The 24,109-nt window shown below is 42.9% G+C and overlaps 1 protein-coding gene across 2 annotated transcripts; it reads right to left on the bottom strand.

The window, feature by feature from the left end:
• Positions 1–609: 609 nt before the first annotated feature.
• On the bottom strand, positions 610–12,488 carry LOC139372992 (serine/threonine/tyrosine-interacting-like protein 2). Of its 2 annotated transcripts, none has more exons than XM_071112909.1 (6): positions 12,333–12,488; positions 10,908–11,074; positions 8,290–8,408; positions 5,895–6,126; positions 5,013–5,230; positions 610–3,917 (listed from the first exon to the last, which is right to left on the bottom strand). In XM_071112909.1, exons 2-6 carry the CDS (start codon positions 11,018–11,020, stop codon positions 1,162–1,164), a joined length of 3,438 nt encoding a protein of 1,145 aa, XP_070969010.1. In that variant the 5' UTR covers positions 11,021–11,074; positions 12,333–12,488; the 3' UTR covers positions 610–1,161. The 2 variants fall into 2 exon arrangements, with proteins under 2 accessions (XP_070969010.1, XP_070969011.1); XM_071112910.1 differs by having other exon boundaries at positions 10,908–11,045; positions 12,333–12,480.
• Positions 12,489–24,109: the final 11,621 nt, after the last annotated feature.

Raw genomic sequence — 24,109 nt, forward strand, 5'->3', positions numbered from 1 at the left:
AACCACATAATCCTACAATTAGTTTTAGAACAGATATCGTCTGTTCTAGCTCAGTTCTGCATATACTTTTTAAAAACTTTTGCCCGTCTAGCATGTTCATCTAGTCACTAGCCTAACACTCACCTGGCATCAATTGAGACAATAACACCACTACAAATAAACCATGGCAGAGAGTAGTAATGACATGGTTTTCTTTCGCAAAGTGGAATAGTAGCATTGACTATGTTATTTGCGGGCGTGTATGTCTTCTGGCTTGAACTGTGCGAGTGCATACAGTACATGCCCATACTTGTAGGGCTAGACATACGCTCAATAGGATATTGACTGCCGTGTCAAAGTGTAGTCTTCTATCCATAATATAACAAGTAGATAGTATGTATGGGGTAAAATATTGTGATAAAAAGCACCCAGTTCAGTAGAGATGAATATGTTGAGTTCCCCTTACAATGTTAAGTGCTATGCGATTTGATTATCATAATTCCTTTTATTCTGTCTTCTATTCTTCTAACTCTGTCTCATGTTTTCGTTAAAGATGTGATCAACTAGAATCCAGGTCAGTGTCCTTAGGCATGAGGAATGAGATAAAAAATAAAATAAAACAACCAGATAATTGCTTTAACATTTATTGCAATTATAAATGCTTTGAAATGGATTGCGTTTGTGCTCCAAAAATTGTACAGCATAAATATTTTGTCTTGAACAGTAATCTAGTTTAGATTGTTTTGTAGGTTAGTTGTTGCATTTTACAATCAATGCAACAAACAGCAGACGTGTGTTACTCTACTTGCACTGCACAAGCAATGCAGTTAGGCTGAGGCAATATTTAAATATTCATATTTTGCGTCCATTTGATTATGAAATTGACTATGAGAAATAAACTCGTTTGAGTTTAGAAAGCAACGTGCACATTTTCCCTTTTCCATTATAATAAAGCTTAGATATTTGATTTGGATGAGTATTTACATGTCAGAATGATCTATAACAACTACCTATAGAATTATAAAGGTCACCCCACTTCTGAAAATAAAAAGACCACAAGCGATGTTCTAAGAAAGGCGGCTTGTGTAGCAAGTGTGCAATTTTAATTTATTAGCTGAAGAAACATATTAACATTGGATTGAGTTTCTTTCCTACTGTAAGTGTGACACTGTCTTTGATTGGTTAAGAGTCACTGCTTCTGTAACCATTTGACTTGGATTCTTGTTGTGCCCTCCAAGCTGCAACGATGTCATCGTCCTGCATTTCTGCCTCAGCCCGAGCCCGAGACCTCTGCCTAAGATCGCTGAGGAATCTGTCGACATCTTCTTCCTCTTCCTTTTCTTCCTTCCTTTCTATCCTCCCCTCCGTCTCCCCTCCACTCTCATATTGTGAGTGATGAGTAAACTTCCTCTTCGATGTATAACTCTCCTCATCTTCCTCCTCTTCCTCAGTGGCTGTGTAGGATCTTCTAGTCCTGTAGCTGCTGGAATCCACGCTGTTGGAAGAGAATTTGCCAAGTACACGTGACTCTGTGTCTGCCTGGAATCTGGAGCGATATCTGGATGCGACTTCATACTCCTCCTCTTCTTCTTCCTCCTCAGACGAGTCCCTCTGACCCCCGAAGTTATACACAGAGGCAGATGGCCCTGGATCAGTCTCGTCTTCTGCACTATAGGACGCTGGTTTCCTTGAAGGAGGCATGACGTTGGTTAGCCAATCATCAACACTGGTGTTCTTTTCTTTCTCCAGAGCGGTGGAGAGATTTAGGCAGCCCGAAAGGCCATAGCTTCGCGTCGGTGCTTTCTTTTTCTCTGGTGCAGGTGGGAGAGACGTCTTTATCTTTCCTGTTAAATAGTCATCCTCCTTCTCTTCCTCCTCTTCGCCCTCGTCCTTGGGCTTCTTCTTCTTGTAGAGTGTGCTGCGCTTGTTATCTTCGACAATCTTCTTCACCCCGTAGCAGGCCATCTTGTTCCTCATCTCCGACTGCATCTGCTTGTCCATGGAGTCCAGCTTCTGTAGGTTGACCTGGTCCGCAAAAAGGCTGTAGAGGGGCACGCTGGTGGTGGTGATCTTGCTCCTGCGGGAGCCCAGACCGGAGATGCTGGAGAGATTACTGGTAGAAGAAGCAGCACTTCTACCAGAGAGCACAGACTCGGCCCTGCCAGCACTGACACCGTGATGAGCCAGCGAGCTCGAATAGGACGCTCCACTCAGCATAGAAGCCTTGTCATCGTCCAAGCCACGTCTTGCTGGCCCTAACACACTAGATGTCCCACCGAAACTTAGCACCGATCCAGCCTGGGACGGGGGGAGGCTCATCTCACGCTCCTTCTGGATGAGGGTCTCGGACACCACATTGGCGATCCAGTTCTGAATGCTGGACAGGTCGACCATGGGCTCCCCACCAGGTCCCTGCATTGTGGGCACAGGGATCATGGGGACTTGGGGAATGCCCTGTGGAATTCCTGAGCCCATAGAGGCCTGAGATCTGGTGCTGCGGGCTTGGGATACAGAAGACCTGCCACTCAGCATGGACATGTTGTCATCATTGGCAACACGTCCGGCTTGTGAGCCGTCAGGCTGGGCGAAGAAGGCAGAGAGCGGCAGGGTGCTTCCGCTCATGGAGCTCTCCGTCTCCCAGCCACACATGGACTGACTCTCCTCCAGTGTCTTCCGCGAGCGCTCCAGGAGCTCCTCCCGCCTCTGTCTCCTCTTGGCTGTGGCCGAGTCCTCGCCACGGCTCATCTCCACAATGTCATCTTTTGTTGCCTTGTTGTCCTCTCCAAGCCGCTTTGCCTGTTTCATCTTCCAGGTCTGGTAGGCTGTCAGGTTGACGTCCTCCAGTGCCGGAGTGTGGGCCTCAGCATCGCCATCTCCCTGCTCCCCACTGCCCCATACACCCCCGGCTCTTTTCTCCCCATCCCTCCCTTCATCATTCTTATTCCAGCCAAACTGGATCCTCTTCACCCTCCAGCGCTCCAGGGGAGTTAGGTTCTCCTTGTTCCTCTTGCAGAAGTTGTACATGGAGCTGGTGTCAGAGAGCACGCTCTCCACGTCGTCCTTGATTGTCTGCTTCTTATTTTGTATCCCCTCCATCGCCGTGCTCTCACTGTTGTTGTCGTCGTCCTTCTTGCGGTAGCGCGCTGCCGCCTGCTCCTCGATCTCCTTCAGACGCTGCTTCCACAGGTCAGAGTAGCTGCTGCAACTGGCCGTGGACACTGACTCTGAGGGGGAGTGCCGCGGGCGCCGCTTCAGGCGCTCTTTCATGGCCTGGACGTCCTCACTGGTCACGCTCTCCAGGTCTTCTGTTGCCCCAGGACCCCGCATGCCCCCCAGGAGAGACTCCTCGTCCCCAGCCTCGCTCATCAGCTGTTGCTCCCACCACTCTTCGCTCTGGTACTTCTCATTCCTCCTCTGCCACTCGCGGATCATGCTCATGCCATCTTCATCCCCATCCTCTGCATCCTCCCCACCGTCGCCAGCGTCTTTTCCAGGCAGGGCCAGGCCCTCTGTCGTCTCTGCCCGTTCCAGGCCCATCCGCAGCCCTCCAAAAACACCGTCCCTGAGGGCGGCGGCTGCCGCAGACGAGGCCACGCTACTCATCACGCTTTGGCTGTCCTCCTCCTCCTCCATCATGATGGAGTGGGCCTTCACGCCCATCATGCTCTCTTCGTCGTCAAACAGGTGGGCGCGAGTGTGGGCGTCGATGACGGAGCATTGGCTGAGGGTGTCGTCATCATCGTCATCACGCTCCTCTAGTAGCGTCTCGTTAAGCTGACGCAGCTGTTTTAGGAAGCCCTCATTGGGGTTGATGGGTCGCTTCTTCCTCAGAGTGGTCAGTGCCTCCATGATGGTCATGTGTTGGAAAATCATGAGGTAGGCAGCCACCAGCACAGCGGAGCGGCTCTCGCCCATCATAGAGGACACCAGGACCTTACCTGCAGGAGAAGAAGACAAAAACACACTTCCCATTGGTTACACTTGACATAAGAAATAACTATTTTTCAGTGTTTATATGTAGTTAATTAAAGATACATTTGCAACGTAAGGGATAAGCAAATGACAATACTGATTTCATGAATCTGAAAGTATTAGGTACCAGATTGATGATAACAGCTGTAGCTGTAGGAGGCTAATACATTTCATGTGCAGGTAGAACTGTCTGCTCTGCAAGGACACTCTATAACCAGCAGAGGGCTGTATTCCCTTCCAGTTGTGACTGTATCACTCCTAAACACTGTACCCCCCCAGGTATAAACTCTGACATCATAACCCATGATATGATAACCCCCAAGGTGCCAGGTTTGAAATGTGATACGTTGCCTACTCCCTCTCTGTAGCGGAAAGGACCGCGAGGCCCCGCAGACCCAAACCTATGACATGAATACTAGTTACTCCTGCCTGACATTTAACCTGATTCTTAACAAATATGTGTTTATTTAACTCAAGCGGTCAGTGGATCTAATCTATTTGGGGTTTAATTAGAGTTGGGGGGGGTGAAAAGCTTTAGAAGATGATTCACCCGCCTAAACAGAGTCCAGATATAACTAGGCTATCCCTGTCCATTGGCTCTGAATGACCTCCCTAAAATAAGACTGACGGCCACCCCTGGTTATGATGAGTAATTAGGAGTAGTCTATAGATTAGTCTAGAATCTAGATGGAACTCCAAGTAGTCTCTGGATTGGTCTAGAGATTGAATTCCAAGCCTCATCGTCACTGAGTCCAGTTAAGCCAAAGCAAACAATACAGAGATTGGTTCTACTATGTCCAGGTTAGCCCAGACTCAAGGTCCATGGAAATGGGAGAAAAACACGAGATCACACAAGAAGACGTTCATATCGTATCCATTAAATATCCTGGTAATAGCTCTCCCTCGCTGTCAGGTAGGATAGGTGGAAGTTTCACCATATTACTTTCATCAATCAAATCCAGGTAGATCTACAAATGCATAGGCTGTAGGGTCTGAGGTGGGTCCATTGAGAATTGGGCCTTGATCCACCAATAAGAACACACAAAAGAACACTGACTCACCCTTGTGTGTCAACAGGGCCTCATCCAGGAACTCAGCGCAGGTTCTGAAGTGAGGGGAGATGTCAGACTCTGCAAAGTCATCTACCTCGATACCCATGTAGCCGATGTTCATGCCAGCGTAGAAGGCCTCCCCTGTGTAGACCCCGGTACCATGGGCAGCGTTCAGGATGTGGGTGATACCCATGCGCTTCAGACGAGCTTTATTGACAGCCACGGATCTGCAAAACAGAGGAAGGAACAAGCAACGCTGTTGTTGTTGTGGTCATAGAGTCACGGTTATGAAATGGCTGGTAAGGACATGGAGTATCCATGACAAGTACACTGACCCGAAATAGACTCGTTTACAAAGTATTATAAACTGGGTGGTTCGAGGGATGAATGCTGACTGCCTGACAGCCGTGGTATATCAGATCGTATAACACGGGTACGACAAAACATGTATTTTTACTGCTCTAATTACGTTGATAACCAGTTTATAATAGTAATAAGGCACCTCTGGGATTTGTAGTATATAGCCAATATACCACGGCTAAGGGCTGTATCCAGGCACTCTGCGTTGTGTTGTGCATAAGAACAGCCCCTAACCATGGTATATTGACCATATACCACACCCACTCGGGCCTTGTTGCTTAATTATACCATAGGAGGTGAACAGCTATCTATCTGTCATTCTATTGACACTCAGTGAAGTTGTCTATGGTGAAAGTGAGGTGGGGGTAAATCTGGCTGGAATGATGTTCCATGAGCTATGCATATAACGCTGTATTTTGAAGGGCGGAGCATGTGTGTGTGTGTGTGTGTGTGTGTGTGTGCTTGTGTGTGATGCGTGTATGGGGATATGTAATGCATACAGTAACTTCCACGGCACAGTGAGTGACTCACTTCTCAGCGATGAATATGTTGTTCCACACCTCGTCCACGGGGTTGTTGGGGGCCTCCAGGCGGTCCTGTACCATGGCCCGCTGGATGTCCATCACACAGGGGGTGTTATAGGGGCTGCGGTCATCGATCATGTCCTTCACTCGGTTGTAGAGGTCCTCCACCATCAGCTGTTCCGCTGTCTCCAACATGCTGTCTGGGGTACTCTCTGTCCTGATACCCCGTTTTGGGAGCTCTGAGGAAAGGAAAGAGCAGACTATTCAGATACACACACACACACACACACACACACACACACACACACACACACACACACCCTACTGCCTAATCCACAATATTACATAATTCATTGCATCTAAACGTGTAAGTAGGCTACAGACAGTGGCTAGATTGAAGGAAATAACTTTGTGCTGCAAAACTCCCCACCCTCTGTGTCAGTCTTTACAAACCATACCAGGAGTATGTCACATTTGCAGACAGCATCCGTTAAGGATAGACAGCTGCTGCAGGGACACACTGTTAGAAAGCAAAGTAACCTATTCAAAGTTAGTTAGGAGCATAATTGTGGTGTGTTGGCGAACGCATTACCCCAATCAGACAGTCTAGCTATGGATAATGGCTTGGACGTCTCTAGCTGGATATTGCCATAATGAACACATTGTATTCTCAGGTAAGAGACAGAGGTGATTACTCTAATGCTACAGTATAATCAAATCAAACTTTATTTGTCACATGCACCAAATACAACAAGTGTAGACTTTACCATGAAATGCTTACTTACAAGCCCTTAAAACCTCATTAGGATCCGCCCCTTTTTTAAAAACATTTTTGTCTAAAATGACATAACCAAATCTAAATGCCTGTAGCTGAGGCCCTGAAGCAAGGATAGGGCTATTCTTGATATCATTTGAAAGGAAACACTTTGAAGTTTGTGGAAATGTGAAAGGAATGTAGGAGAATATAACACATTAGATCTGGTAATGCAAGAGAAAGGCAATAATGTATTATTCCAGCACAGGTTCCATTTAGATTTTGGCCACTAGATGACAGCAGTGTATGTGCAAAGTTTTAGACTGATCCAATGAACCATTTCATTTCTGTTCAAAATGTTGAATGAAAACTGCCCAAATGTGCCTAATTTGTTTATTAATAACTTTTCAAGTTCAAAACTGTGCACTCTCCTCCAATAGCATGGTATTCTTTCACTGTAATTGCTACTGTAAATTGGACAGTGCAGTTAGATTAACAAGAATTTAAGCTTTCTGCCAATATCAGATATGTCTATGTCCTGAGAAACTTTCTCGTTACTTACAACCTCATGCTAATCGCATTAGCGTACGTTAGCTCAAACGTCCCTTGTGGGACCCACTGATCCAAAAGTGCAGTTCAAGAAGAGTTAAGAAAATATTTTCCAAATAAACTAAAGTAAAAATGTTTTTTAAAGTAACACAACAAAATAACAATAACGAGGCTATATACAGGGGGTACCGAGTCAGTGTGCAGGGGTACAGGTTAGTCTAGGTAATTTGTACATGTAGGTAGGGGTGAAGTGACTATGCATAGATAATAAACAGCGAGTAGCAGCAGTGTACATGTAGGTAGGGGTGAAGTGACTATGCATAGATAATAAACAGCGAGTAGCAGCAGTGTACATGTAGGTAGGGGTGAAGTGACTATGCATAGATAATAAACAGCGAGTAGCAGCAGTGTAAAAAACAAATGGAGGGTGGGGGGGTGTCATTGTAAATAGTCCTGTGGCCATTTGATCAATTGTTCAGCAGTCTTATGGCTTGGGGGTAGAAGCTATTAAGACTTGGTGCTCCGGTACTGCTTGCCGTGCTGCTAGTCTATGACTTGGGTGACTGGAGTCTGACAATTGTATGGGCTTTCCTCTGACACCGCCTATTATATAGGTCCTGGATAATAGAGCATTGCAGTGCACGCTGTATGTATTCAAGGTCTCTCTGGACTGTCTTGGATTGATTATTTAACTGCTTTTTAAGCTAAATACAATTAACCCTTGTATGTAATATAAGTATCTTTGTCCGAGACATTGTGTAACCAACCGAATGGCCAAAATTGGCCATTCGGGGACAAACCACAGCTTTATCTCTATGGGACAAATACAATATGTATGTGGAGCCAGGCACACGCAATGTGCTTGGCACCAGTACAGTATTTTTTTAACTAGGCAAGTCAGTTAAGAGCAAATTCTTATTTACAATGACAGCCTACCAGGGAACAGGGGGTTATTTTTACCTTGTCAGCTCTGGGATTTGATCCAGCAACCTTTCGGTTACTGGCCCAACACTATAACCACTAGGCTGCACCAAGCTGATCTGTATAAGGTGAACCTGCAAACAGGACTAGTGGTGGCTGTTTTGAATCTGTGTCTCACCCTCGTTGATGATTTGTTTGGCAGCTATAGCTGAGGACAGGTGAATGGGCTCCATATAGATGCTCTCGGCATCTGACCCTGATATCATGGAGAATCTGGACTCAGAGATCACGGAGAAACTGCAAAAGTATAGAGACATAGTCATAACCATATGAATATAATTACTAAGCAATATTAATATTGCCCCGGGGGGGGCAAATATATGTAATGTCAAATATTGATTGATTTAGCCTGACATGCAGGGTGGGTGGAGGTGGCACTTTTGGGACATTTAAACAGCTTGGAAAATTCCAGAAAATTATGTCATGGCTTTAGATGCTTCTGACAGGCTAACTGACATCATTTGAGTCATTGGGAGGTGTACCTGTGGATATATTTCAAGGCCTACCTTCAAACTCAGTGCCTCTTCACTTGACATCATGGGAAAATCAAAAGGAATCAGCCAAGACCTCAGAAAAAAATTGTAGACCTCCACATGTCTCGTTCACCCTTGAGAGCAATTTCCAAACGCCTGAAGGTACCACATTCATCTGTACAAACAATAGTACGCAAGTATAAACACCATTGGACCACACAGCCGCCATACCGCTCAGGAAGGAGACGCGTTCTGTCTCCTAGAGATGAACGTACTTTGGTGTGAAAAGTGCAAATCAATCCCAGAACAACAGCAAAGGACCCTGTGAAGATGCTGGAGGAAACAGGTACATAAATATCTATATCCACAGTAAAACGAGTCCTATATAGACAAAACCTGAAAGGCCGCTCAGCAAGGAAGAAACCACCTGCCAAAACCATCATAAAAAAGATAGACTACGGTTTGCAACTGCACATGGGGACAAAGATCATACTTTTTGGAGAAATGTCCTCTGGTCTGATGAAACAAAAATAGAACTGTTTGGCCATAATGACCATCGTTATGTTTGGAAGAAAAAGGGGGACGCTTGCAAGCCGAAGAACACCATCCCAACCGTGAAGCATGGGGGTGGCAGCATCATGTTGTGGAGGTGCTTTGCTGCAGGAGGGCCTGGCGCACTTCCCAAAATAGATGGCATCATGAGGGTGGAAATTTATGTGGATATATTGAAGCAACATCTCAAGACATCAGTCAGGACGTTAAAGCTTGGTCGCAAATGGGTCTTCCTGTAAGGGGCGTGTGACTGGCTGCAGGCAAGTCAGGCGCAGGAGAGCAGAACTGGGTAATAACCGGAGCAGTTTAATAAGCAAAACCAATGGTACCCAGAACAACAAAATATGGGTACAAAATATCCGGTCGCGAACCAGTCAGAGTGCACAAGCACTATACATCAAACAATTTCACACACAGACATGGGGGAACCAGGTGTGTGGAAAAACAAGACAAAACAAATGGAAAATCAAAGGTGGATTGGCGATGGCTAGAAGACCGGTGACGTCGTCCGCCGAATGCCGCCCGAACAAGGAGAGGAATCGACTTTGGCGGAAGTCGTGACACTTCCAAATGGACAATGACCCCAAGCATACTTCCAAAGTTGTGGCAAAATGGCTTAAGGACAACAAAGTCAAGATATTGGAGTAGCCATCACAAATCCCAGACCTCAATCCTATAAAAAATGTGTGGGCAGAACTGAAAAAGCACGTGTGAGCAAGGAGGCCTACAAACCTGACTCCGTTACACTAGCTCTGTCAGGAGGAATGGGCCAAAATTCACCCAACTTATTGTGAGACGCTTGTGGAAGGCTACCCAAAATGTTTGACCCAAGTTAAACCATTTAAAGGCAATGCTACCAAATACTAATTTAGTGTATGTAAACTTCTGACCCACTGGGAATGTGATGAAAGAAATAAAAGTTGATATAAGTCATTCTCTCTACTATTTTTCTGACATTTCACATTCTTCAAATAAAGTGGTGATCCTAACTGACCTAAGACAGGGAATTTTACTAGGATTAAATGTCAGGAATTGTGGAAAACGGAGTTTAAATGTTTTTGGTTAAGGTGTATGTAAACTTCCGACTTCAACTGTATGTATTTGATCCAGGTCTAGAGTGCATCATAGTGTGTGACAGTAGTAATCAGTTCTTGTGAGCACTTCTGATGAAAGACGTTCTATATGCTATAAAATTGACATGGCTATACTCTCTACAAATTGAACAAATTGTGCTTGGAAGCTGAATTGAAGTTGGACAATACATTTATTTAACACACTATTAGAGCCCTTGTCACGCCCTGACCTTAGAGTTCCTTTTTATGTCTCTATTTTGGTTTGGTCAGGGCGTGAGTTGGAGTGGGCATTCTATGTTTTGTGTTTCTATGATTTTCTACTTCTATGTTTTGGCCGGGTATGGTTCTCAATCAGGGACAGCTGTCTATCTTTGACTCTGATTGGGAACCATACTTAGGTACCCTTTTTCCCACCTGTGATTGTGGGAAGTTATCTTTGTTTGATGGCACAAAGCCTGAAGCTTCACGGTTTGTTTTGTATTGTTTATTGTTTTGTTTGGCGTCATTTCGAATAAAAGAGAAAATGTACACTCACCACGCTGCACCTTGGTCCAGTTCCTTCAACAGCCGTGACAGCCCTGGGTGGGTCATTTCCCATTACAGAACTACAAGAACAGTGGGTCTCCACGTATGCTTACCTGCTGGGGGAGGGACAGCGGAGATAGTGGGACTGAATAGATTTGACCTTAGTCGCCTCCTTTTCTCTCTCTCCATCAGGCACCGTCTGATCGCCCTCGCTCGGTGACGCCATGGCAACGCAATCCTTCCTTTCTTGTCTTCAAGGATGTGGGAAACAGAAATTCCTCTGATTCACAGAGGAAATTCATTGGTGAAACAATCTCAGATTAGAATTCAAGGAATGTACTAATGGACAAAACACAAACTATTGCAGACACAAATACACACAGAATATGGTTGATAGTTACTGTGTTTTCACTGGATTCCCAAACACAATTATGTGTGTTTTGAAAGCAGACATTACTCTTTCAAAAAAAATCTAGTTCTTGATCCTGGAAAGATGTTCCAGGAAACCTGAATGTCTCTGTCATTACTATAACATTAAGGAAACCTGAATGTCTCTGTCATTACCATAACATTAAAGCCTGAATGTCTCTATCATTACCATAACATTAAGGAAACCTGAATGTCGCTGTCATTACCATAACATTAAAGCCTGAATGTCTCTATCATTACCATAACATTAAGGAAACCTGAATGTCTCTGTCATTACCATAACATTAAAGCCTGAATGTCTCTATCATTACCATAACATTAAGGAAACCTGAATGTCGCTGTCATTACTATAACATTAAAAACCTGAATGTCTCTGTCATTACCATAACATTAAAACCTGAATGTCTCTGTCATTACCATAACATTAAAGCCTGAATGTCTCTATCATTACCATAACATTAAGGAAACCTGAATGTCTCTGTCATTACCATAACATTAAAACCTGAATGTCTCTGTCATTACTATAACATTAAGGAAACCTGAATGTCTCTGTCATTACCATAACATTAAAAGCCTGAATGTCTCTATCATTACCATAACATTAAGTGCTAACCTTGCCTCATAAGAAGTTCATCATTCTAACATATTGCTATTTCTTCACAGCCACATAAACATCTAAGACACACAGCCTCCATTTGTGGATCATGACAGACTAGAGAGATGAAAAGGGCTGTATCAACTGTTCATCACATAAACCCAATAAATATGATGAGGTACGTATGCTTCATCACTCTTAACCCTACTGATAGTCAACAGGCAGTCACTTACTGTCACATCTGAAAAACTGCAATCATCTGAGATTATACTGAAAGCATGAATGTGTGTATGTGTTTTGTGTGTGTATGTGTTTTGTGTGTGTGTGTGTGTGTGTATGTCAGCCTGAGTATTTATTTTTAGCAACAAGGACAGCTGCACAGAGCCTTCAGGCCCAGTGGTGTGACAGAGCAGTGAAAAGAGGGTGAAGATACCACAATTCTGTCCCGTAACCACCCCTCCCCCCACAAAGGTGAACCTAACCTCGACCCCTAACCTCAGACGTTGTCTCTTACCTGAGCTGGTTATAGCTGTGGTCCGCCTTTCACTGTTGGGACGTTGGGACTGTGGGATTGTAGGGGGCCGAGAGAGAGACCTAAACCAAACTTATAAGAGAGTCCCCAACCCTATCTGCCACCCCCTCCCCCACCCTTACCCCTTTGTGGACACTCCCCCTGACACCTTACACCCCTGTGACATCACCACAGCTTCTCTCAGAGGAACATTATTAATCCTGTGAGCCTGGGGTCCAGCCAAGTCCAGATACAAAGGTGCAGCAATTGGTTAAACACACACAAATATCTGTTTATTTAGATGGACAATGGATGCACTTCTGATTCGTCTTATAAATCTGTTATTATTTGTGTGTGTGTGTGTGTGTGTGTTTGATTGTCATTCTATTTAGGGGGTCTGCAGTCTGTGTTATCTCCAGCTGACAATGTGTCTGGCTCTAAATATATATATATAGAGAGAGAATGCAGGCTAGTCACTGGGTCGGGCTCTTACACCTACCTAAGGACACACAGAGACACACACTGAGACACACACATAGACACACACACACTGAGACACACAAGGACACGCACACACACACAGAGAGATACACACAGAAACACACACACACAGAGACACTAACACACACCAAGACACACACCCATACAGTACCAGTCAAAGGTTTGGACACACCTACTCATTCAAGGGTTTTTCTTTATTTGTACTATTGTAGAATGATAGTGAAGACATCAAAACTGTGAAATAACACATTTGGAATCATGTCGTATCCAAAAAAAGTGTTAAAAGAATCAAAATATATTCTATATTTGAGATTCTTCAAAGTAGCCACCCTTTGCCTTGATGACAGCTTTGCACATTCTTGGCATTCTCTCAACCAGCTTCACCTGGAATGATTTTCCAACAGTCGTACATTTTTTTTTATATACTTTGTTTTTATTGTAGGAACACAACGGAAGTACAAATAAAGTAAAACAAAAGCACAACAAAAAGGATCTGGCAGTTACAGTGCACGTCATACCTTCATCATATTAGTTACATTGACATCTTTGAATGTTTTGAACTTTTTCATGTACGAAACGCATTTTCCCAGTATTCCTGACCTCTCTCCTCTTGTGTTCAAAGGTCATATGCTCCATGTGGTGTATTTCTTCTACAATGTCTATCCATTGTGTCACTGTATGAGGGTCTTTTTGTAGCCATTTAGTAGTGATAGGCTTTTTACTGGCTGCCAGTAGGACCTTCAAGAGGTACTTTTCTCAATTGTGTAAGTTATCAGGTATTTCACCCAAGTACAAAGAAATGAATGTTTGTTCTATGTCAAATCCCATTATTTTTTCCAATGATAGATCTTATTTCTCCCCAGTAAGTTTCGATTGCGGGGCAAGTCCAACAGATATGAGAGTGGTCCACCCTCGATAGGCCGCATTCTCTCCAACAAGGATGTAGGGAACCAGTCTGTTTTGATTTCAGTTTAGATGTTATGAAGAAACGTATAACATTCTTCCAACAGAATTTTCTCCATGACCTTGAGTTGGTGGAGCTTTGTTGAGTCTCTAATATGTTCAACCATGTTTCATTAGTTATTTCAATTTTAAGTTCCTCCTCCCATTTATTTTTATTATAGTAGAATGTTTCTTTGAGGTTTGAAAACCAAAGTAGAGATTTGAGAGTTTTTTTGTTACTCCCCAAGTTGTATGCGTTAGTGAATACTTGGATTAATTTTGGAAGTGCTCGAGGGTCAGTCACTTTTATCTCCCTTGAGAAATAGTGTCGAACTTGTAGGTATCTGTAAAAATCTTGTTTATCCGAGTCATGTTTTTTACTTAGGTCCTGGAAGTTATCTAGGTCCCCATTCCTTATAATTGTACTGAATGATGTGATGCCTTTCTGCGTCCATTGTTTAAATCTGCTGTCCTGAGTTGCAGGGATGAAGCTGGGGTCGTATGCGGGCCAACTCAGCAGTTTGATCTCTCTGTCTAAATTATTTTGCTTAACTACCCTAAACCATGTCTTCAGAGAGAAATGAATCCACTGATTTTGTCTACTGTATATTTTATTATCATGTCCTTATTTCCCTAAACTGACTGTATGGGTATCTCTGTCAAAGTAGTCTCCATGTCTTTCCATTTGGATTCGTATTCTGAATTGCGCCAACACACCAGAGGTCTCAATGGGCTGACACATAATCATCTTTTAGGTTTGGTAAGGCCATACCCCCACAGTTGTTTGGTAATTGTAATGTTGCATATCTAGTTCTTGGTCTCTTACTGTTCCAGATTAACCTTGATATCCGTTTATACCTCAACTGTTTAGGCAGGATTTCTATGGGCAGTGATTGGAAGAAATACAGGAACCTCAGCAGGATGTTCATTTTGATTGTTTCAATTCTACTACTAAGATCTAAGGGAAGTGAATTCCACCTGTCTAGGTCGTCATATATTTTCTTGTTGATGTGATGGTAATTCATGTCAAAGTTTGGGAGTATCTTTTGGTAGACATACTCCCAGATATTTAATGGATGAGGAGGTCCAGGTGAAGTTATACCTGCTCCTCAGCTCTTCCTGTGGGGTATAATTATATACTAGGGCTTGGGTCTTGTGTACGTTAAGCACATAACCTGAATATGTTCCAAATGTTTGTAAAACATCCATCAATCCAGGTACACTTGAGCCTGGGTCTTTAAGGAATAACAGAACGTCATCAGCATACATGCATATCTTATGTTCACTGCCTCTTATTGTTACTCCCTCTAAAGTTGGGTCCTGTCTTATTGCCTGTGCTAATGGTTCGAGGTACAAGGAGAAGGGTGTGGGTGAAAGATTACAGCCTCGTCTTGCCCCTCGCTCTAATTTTATCGTTCGTGACAAATGTCAATTTTTTCTAGCGGTCGGACGCGAATATAGTGTTTTGATGCACTGTGTCACTTCTTTGTTGAAACCCAATCTTTCCATAACTTGGAATAGGTAATCCCATCCCACTGAATCAAATGCTTTTTCTGCATCTAGACTGATTAATATTGCACTTGTCTTATTCTGAGTAATGTGGTCCATGACATGTACAGTGCCTTGCGAAAGTATTCGGCCCCCTTGAACTTTGCGACCTTTTGCCACATTTCAGGCTTCAAACATAAAGATATAAAACTGTATTTTTTTTGTGAAGAATCAACAACAAGTGGGACACAATCATGAAGTGGAACGACATTTATTGGATATTTCAAACTTTTTTAACAAATCAAAAACTGAAAAATTGGGCGTGCAAAATTATTCAGCCCCCTTAAGTTAATACTTTGTAGCCACCTTTTGCTGCGATTACAGCTGTAAGTCGCTTGGGGTATGTCTCTATCAGTTTTGCACATCGAGAGACTGAATTTTTTTCCCATTCCTCCTTGCAAAACAGCTCGAGCTCAGTGAGGTTGGATGGAGAGAATTTGTGAACAGCAGTTTTCAGTTCTTTCCACAGATTCTCGATTGGATTCAGGTCTGGACTTCTGACTTGGCCATTCTAACACCTGGATATGTTTATTTTTGAACCATTCCATTGTAGATTTTGCTTTATGTTTTGGATCATTGTCTTGTTGGAAGACAAATCTCCGTCCCAGTCTCAGGTCTTTTGCAGACTACATCCGGTTTTCTTCCAGAATGGTCCTGTATTTGGCTCCATCCATCTTCCCATCAATTTTAACCATCTTCCCTGTCCCTGCTGAAGAAAAGCAGGCCCAAACCATGATGCTGCCACCACCATGTTTGACAGTGGGCATGGTGTGTTCAGGGTGATGAGCTGTGTTGCTTTTACGCCAAACATAACGTTTTGCATTGTTGCCAAAAAGTTCAATTTTGGTTTCATCTGACCAGAGCACCTTCTTCCACATGTTTGGTGTGTCTCCCAGGTGGCTTGTGGCAAACTTTAAACGACACTTTTTATGGATATCTTTAAGAAATGGCTTTCTTCTTGCCACTCTTCCATAAAGGCCAGATTTGTGCAATATACGACTGATTGTTGTCCTATGGACAGAGTCTCCCACCTCAGCTGTAGATCTCTGCAGTTCATCCAGAGTGATCATGGGCCTCTTGGCTGCATCTCTGATCAGTCTTCTCCTTGTATGAGCTGAAAGTTTAGAGGGACGGCCAGGTCTTGGTAGATTTGCAGTGGTCTGATACTCCTTCCATTTCAATATTATCGCTTGCACAGTGCTCCTTGGGATGTTTAAAGCTTGGGAAATCTTTTTGTATCCAAATCCGGCTTTAAACTTCTTCACAACAGTATCTCGGACCTGCCTGGTGTGTTCCTTGTTCTTCATGATGCTCTCTGCGCTTTTAACGGACCTCTGAGACTATCACAGTGCAGGTGCATTTATACGGAGACTTGATTACACACAGGTGGATTGTATTTATCATCATTAGTCATTTAGGTCAACATTGGATCATTCAGAGATCCTCACTGAACTTCTGGAGAGAGTTTGCTGCACTGAAAGTAAAGGGGCTGAATAATTTTGCACGCCCAATTTTTCAGTTTTTGATTTGTTAAAAAAGTTTGAAATATCCAATAAATGTCGTTCCACTTCATGATTGTGTCCCACTTGTTGTTGATTCTTCACAAAAAAATACAGTTTTATATCTTTATGTTTGAAGCCTGAAATGTGGCAAAAGGTCGCAAAGTTCAAGGGGGCCGAATACTTTCGCAAGGCACTGTAGTGTTCTCCTTATATTGTCCTGTGTCTGCCTATTTTGTATGAAACCAGTTTGATCTCCATCAATCAATTCTGGGATTATGTTCTCCATTCTTTTGGCTACTATTGATGCATATAGTTTATAATCCGTGTTAAGAATTGCGATAGGTCTATATGAACTGCATTCCTTCTTATCTTTACCCTCTTTTGGGATTACAGATATGATGGCCTCTCTCCAAGACAGTGGGAGACCCCCCTCCCGCAGAGTCCAGTTAAAACAGGCCTTAATTAGAGGTGTTAGTTGTTCTCTGATGGTCTTGAACCATTCTGAGGGGAAGCCATCAGGGCCTTAAATAGAGGTGTTAGTTGTTCTCTGAAGGTCTTGAACCATTCTGAAGGGAAGCCATCAGGGCCTTAAGTAGAGGTGTTAGTTGTTCTCTGAAGGTCTTGAACCATTCTGAAGGGAAGCCATCAGGGCCTTAAGTAGAGGTGTTAGTTGTTCTCTGAAGGTCTTGAACCATTCTGAAGGGAAGCCATCAGGGCCTGGAGACTTGTTTACTTTTAGTTGAGATATTGTTTATTAATTTCTTCAGTGGATATTTCTTAAGGTAGTCCATCATGTTGCTCTGCCCCAATTGAGGGGAGATCAAGTGAGTTCAAAAAATGCTCTATTGTCTGTGCATCTGCCTTCTCTGGTTGTTTGTACAGATGTGTTATATGATTCAAATGCATTCTGTATTTCATCTAATTTGCATGTGGTTTTCTTTGTTTTGGGGTCTTTTATTTTGAAAATGGTATTCTGTGCTTGTTGTTTCATTGCATTGAGTCCCCATGCTAGTAATTTGGTTGCTTTTGAGCCTGCTTCATAACATTGTTGTTTCAGGAACCTGAGCTTTTTCTCTACTTCTTCTCTATAAATCTGGTCAATTTCCTGTTTTACCTTTTGAATCTCTCATAATATAAAAGGGTCTTTGTATTGACTATGAGATCGTTCTAAGTTTCTTAGAACAGGGTTTCCTGTAATTTCAGCAGTTTCTGTGCTTTAATCATTTTCTTGAGAGATGATGTGGCTATGATCTTTCCTCTAATAACCGCCTCAGCTGCATCCCACAATATAGCAGGAGATACTTCCCCATTATAATTATTCTCCAGATAGATGTTAAATTCTGACTCTATTGATTCCTTGAATGCTGGATCATTTAGCATGCTTGTATTAAGTCTCCATAGAGTATTTCTTGGTTTGCTATCAAGGTGTAGAGTAAGGTAAACTCTATTATGATCTGATAAGTCGCTCTGCCTGATCCAACAATCCTTAAGCCCGTGTCTATCTGCACTGTACATGAAAAAATAGTCTAACCTGGAGTATTCAGTGTGGCGGGCTGAGTAAAAAGTATATTCCTTATCGGTCTCGTGGGTGTCACGCCATACATCGAGCAGTCCTAGATCCTGCAGTATCCTATTGATCTTTTTAGCAACTAGACTCATTTTCCTATTTTGATTTGTGCTGTCCAATTTTGAGTTTAAAATGGTGTTAAAATCCCCCCCACAGATAAGAGTGCCAGAGGTTTCTGTGGCAATTAAATCAAACACCTTCCTGTAGAAGACCATGTCACTCCATGGGGGCACGTTTACATTAAATAAATGTAACTTCCTTGTTATCCAGTTTACATTTAACAAGTAAAAATCTACCCTCCTTGTCTTTTATTTCTGACATAAACTCTAAATTAACTGAATTTGGTGTCAAGCGTTCAACTCCCCTTCTACCCATTTTGTAAGAAGAAAAAAAGTGTTCCTATTTCCCATTTTCTTGAGTTTCTCGTGTTCAGGTGTGGATAAGTGAGTTTCCTGCCAGAATAGTATGTCACCTCTCTCCCGTTTCATCTTTGCTATGACCTTACTTCTCTTGGTGTCACTCCCCAGTCCGTTTACATTGAGACTTATGACCTTACTTCTCTTGATGGCACTCCCCAGTCCGTTTACGTTGAGACTTATTATGAGCTTAAATTCCACATGATGCATCGATATAAATTTGAAAAACCTGTGCACCATATCTGCCTGCTTATCTCGAACCTAAAAATGAACTAAAATTCAAGAGCGATAATAAAGTAAACCAAAGTGGGACTCCCATGTCAGAGGACTGTCTCTTGCCTCTGGGGTTTGAGGGGATGAGCCTGTCCGCAGGATGGGCCCCTTGCTCAGATATGAAAATGCGTGACGTAGTCACAAACAAGACCTGGTGGAACCGAAAATAATAAGGGCGCCTATTTCGTTGCTTATACACATCGGTTAATTACAAGTGAAAACTATATCGGTCATGCTTGCATATCATGAATCCTCCCCTCAATATGCCCTTCTGTCACCCCGTTGTCAATGTGTCATTAATCCTTAGTTCAAATACATGTTATTAACGTGATGCTACTTAGTGTGTTCATAAAGAACACACTTTTGGCTACTCACCCTTGTTCAGCATTGGGGGGAAAATAGGGGAGATATTATACCTATTGCCATGTCAACCGTAACAACCCGCTTACCGCTCGCGGTAACTATTAATTCGGTTAAATCCGATTCAGCGTCTTCCACCTTCCCGTTGGAAATGCCTGAGTCTCTCTCGGATGTGAACGTCCTCTCTCCGAGGTGGTTTCCCTCTTTCGCCATGACTCTGCTTGTCAACAACGATCCATAGGAGAGCCTGCTCGAGTCTTTCCGCCGGTGATGTCGCCTTTCTCCTGGCGGTATACTCCACTGGGATGCCCCTCGACTTCAGATCCTCAGCCGCCTCGTCTGCATGCTTGTATGTAACCGGGTCATTTTCCAGAAATACTCACATTTTTGCAGGGAATGGTGTTTGGAAGCGAATACCCTTCTTTTTAAGTGCTTTCTTAATGGGGGTGTAATCTTTCCTTCTTTTCAGTATCTCTTCCACTTAGTCATGATCACAGAACACTCGTTGGCCTTGGAAGCTAACAGGCTTTTTCCAGGTTGCATGTAAGACTTTCTCTTTGACTGAGAATTTTAGGAACCGTACTATTATGGGTCTTGGTGGGGCGCTGCTGAGAGGGTTTGGGGCCAGAGCTCGGTGTGCTCTCTCAATTCCCAGTGTCGTCAGTGTCGTCTTCAATTATGTCTTTGAATCGACCATCCACGAATTTGGGCATAGAGTATTTTTCTGCACCCTCTACTACATTATAAAGTCTAATGTTGTTTCGATGTGAGAAACCCTCGAGTTCTGTCACTTTTACCTGTAGTGCGTGTTGGTTTTCAGTGACTGTTCAAGTATTTCCTTGACTGCAGAGTTCCATGTGTCTGTTTGCCCAATGCGCTGTTCTGTGTCCCCCATTGTTAGTATAATTTCATTATTCCAATATGTTTTCATTAATTGAATTCACTTAGTCTATTTTATGAGAATTTGTAAGATTTTTATTTGTATAAAATAGACAGAGACCAGTCTTATCAAAAATAGATAATAGTATTTATTCTCGGAGCGCGCTGCCATGTAACCACGAACAACAGTTTATATACAAAATATGACGTCATAGGTATTCTTTCTCCCAAGTTCAAAAGTTCATTCGAGATAAACCTTCCGAAGTTTTCATCCATCACCATTCAGCAGACAGTTCCAGCTAATAGAAAACCTAAGAAGACACATACTGCCTTATCTGAACATTCCAGAGCTAAGTTGAGTCGGTTCAACCATAGGTTAATTACCCTTTCTGCTTACTTAAAAAAAACACTTCCAATCTTCTCCAACCTGGCTGGAATGGTATTTATTTAATGTAATTACCCCCTGTTTCAGGCTCCACAATCCCTCACTTATGAATTCATATTGTTAATCAGATATAATAAAACAGAGTATAAGTTTACTTAGTTACAGTTCTATTTAAAATGGGGATATTGTTTAGTCATTATTCATAAAATTCCTAACACCCATTCTTGTAGATATGCTGTGAAGTTCTTCTTTGTTTTCTCCAAGTTTCTGGTTAATGTCCTTCTTGAACTCATTTAGTTATTTTCTTACATCTTCTCGAAGTTCCTCTTGTAAGCCTGTGAGCGCCTCGCGCAATTCCTCCTTTATCACCTCACGAAATGAGGGTTCTTTTGCTGCTGCTATCTTATTTGCGCTGGCATTAGCCATCTCGGGTTCATCAACGATTATATCTTCTGCTGTCTTGTTACGGGCTGTTGCTGTAGCTCCGCGACCTTTTCCTATTTTCCCCTTTCAATTTTGCGTAAGTTATTACAATGCTCAGAGTAAATACTTGAATTTAGGGGGAGGGGAAATACCCAACCGATGTGCAGTGTGAAAAACTAGGCAGCCATTTCCTAAGTTGTGTCACCGGAACCCCCTTTTCCAACAGTCTTGAAGGAGTTCCCACATATGCTGAGCACTTGTTGGCTGCTTTTCCCTCACTCTGCGGTCCAACTCATCTCACACCATCTCAATTGGGTTGTGGTTGGGTGATTGTGGAGGCCAGGTCATCTGATGCAGCACTCCATCACTCTCCGTCTTGGTCAAATAGCATTTACACAGCCTGGAGGTGTGTTTGGGTTATTGTCCTGTTGAAAAAAAAATTATAGTCTCAGTAAGTGCAAACCAGATGGGATGGCATATCGCTGCACAATGCTGTGGTAGCCATGCTGGTTAAGTGTGCCTTGAATTCTAAATAAATCACAGACAGTGTCACTTGCAAAGCACCCCCACACCATCACACCTCCTTCACCATGCTTCACGGTGAGAACCAGACATGTACTCTGCATCTCACAAAGAAACAGCGGTTGGAACCAAAAATCTCAAATTTGGATTCATCAGACCAAAGGACAAATTTCCACCGGTCTAATGTCCATTGCTCGTGTTTCTTAACCCAAGCAAGTCTCTTCACCTTTTGGTGTCCTTTAGTAATGGTTTCTTTGCAGCAATTCGACCATGAAGGCCTGATTCACAGTCTTCTCTGAACAGTTGATGTTGAGATGTGTCTGTTCCTTGAACTCTGTGAAGCATTTATTTGGGCTGCATTTTCTGAGGCTGATAACTCTAATGAACATATCCTCTGCAGCAGAGGTAACTCTGGATCTTCCTTTCCTGTGGTGGTCCTCATGAGAGACAGTTTCATCATAGCGCTTAATGGTTTCTGCGACTGCACTTGAAGAAACTTTCAAAGTTATTGATATTTGCAGTATTGACTGACCTTCATGTCTTAAAGTAATGATAGACTGTAATTTTTCTTTGCTTATTTGAGCTGTTCTTGCCATAATTTGGACTTGGTCTTTTACCAAATAGGACTATCTTCTGTATACCACCCCTAACTTGTCCCAACACAACTGATTGGCTCAAATGCTTTAAGAAGAAATTTAACAAGGCACACCTGTTAATTGAAATGCATTCCAGGTGACTAACTCATGAAGCTGGTTGAGAGAATGCCAAGAGTGTGCAAAGCTGTCATCAAGGCAAAGGGTGGCTACTTTGAAGAATCTAAAATATATTTTTTATTTGTTTAGTATGCACAGCTGTCATCAAGGCAAATGGTGGCTACTTTGAAGAATCTAAAATCTAAAATAAATATTTTGATTTGTTTATCACTTTTTCGGTTACTACACGATTCCATATGTGTTATTTCATAGGTTTGATGTGTTCACTATTATTCTATAATGTAGAAAATAGTACAAATAGAGAAAAACCCTGAAATGAGGTGTGTAGGTGAGTCCAAACTTTGGTTCTGTACTTTACACCCTTTCTGCCTCACCCTATGAAGAACCATCAACATATCTATTATCAGGTCTGGGTGTGCCTTTAACTTCCCTTCTTTCAGTGCAACCAGGCTGGCAGCAGAGTCTGAACACACAATTACTCTTTTAGTCCCCACTTCTTCCACCCATCCCAATGTCCACACTAGTGCTAGCATTTCAGCAGAGAAGACAAACTCCATCAGACAGCCACCTCCCCTAGTATATCCGAAACAAACCCTGCTCTCCCACTGCCTGGATCCTTTGATCCATCTGTGAAGATACCCAAGTAAGGATCCCAGGCCCACCGCAAATGGGCCACAACCTCACGGAGACCAAATGCATTCCAGGTGACTACCTCATGAAGCTGGTTGAGAGAATGCCTAGAGTGTGCAAAGCTGTCATCAAGGCAAAGGGTGGTTACTTTGTAGAATCTCAAATATATTTGGATTTGTTTAACACTTTTTTGGTTACTACATGATTCCGTATGTATTATTTCATTGTTTTGATGTCTATTATTCTACAATGTAGAAATTAGTAAAAATAAAGAAAAACCCTTGAATGAGTATGTGTGTCCAAACTTTTGACTAGTACAGTACACACACACGCACACACACACAAATACAGAGAGAGACACACAGACACACATACAGTTTTCTGTCGACAGGTTGGCATTTGACTGACATTTTCATTGGATAATGACGTGGAATCACATCTGCCCTTTAAATATTTGAATCCCAGCTGCGATAGATGATGGTTATTTTAGCTTTCAGTGAAGTGCAACACTCGCTACTAGGGAATTCCTGCCAGAGTCGATCAGAGGTAGTGGTGTGTCCGTGTGTGAGAGTGTTCAGGAGAATGGACGAGGCTGAAGTGGAGACAGGTCAGCAGTAGGCTTTATTCACTGCATGGGAAAGATCTTGCAGCAGGGGACATAGCTTCCAAAACAAACAACATTACTCACCCACCCCACCGTATCCAATGTACAGAACAGAAACAATTTGACCTGACTGCTTCTACGTGTCCTATATGGCCTTCACAAATACCGCTGTTGTCTGTGTTATCGTGTGTCTGTGTGTGTGTGTCTATCTCGTTAGAAAAATATATCATTTCAGTCTACCAGTGTGAGCACTTATAAGGACAGGAGAGTTCCACACAGTCAAGTCAAGGCACAAACTTGAAGCGGCACAGCAGAGTACAACAGTGAACAGAACAGTATGACAACACAGAGAAAAGCACTGTACAGGACTACTGATAGTAGAGAAACCACCTGACTTCATAGAGAGGGGGGGAGCGAGAAAAACCAAGAGAGAGACATTAAAAACATCAGTCATTTAAACCTTAAAAATGTACCAACACGTAAAACAGACTCACCAAGGTCCATCCACAGGGCCA

Source organism: Oncorhynchus clarkii, chromosome 18, assembly GCF_045791955.1.
Source record: "Oncorhynchus clarkii lewisi isolate Uvic-CL-2024 chromosome 18, UVic_Ocla_1.0, whole genome shotgun sequence".
Classification (NCBI taxonomy): domain Eukaryota; kingdom Metazoa; phylum Chordata; class Actinopteri; order Salmoniformes; family Salmonidae; genus Oncorhynchus; species Oncorhynchus clarkii.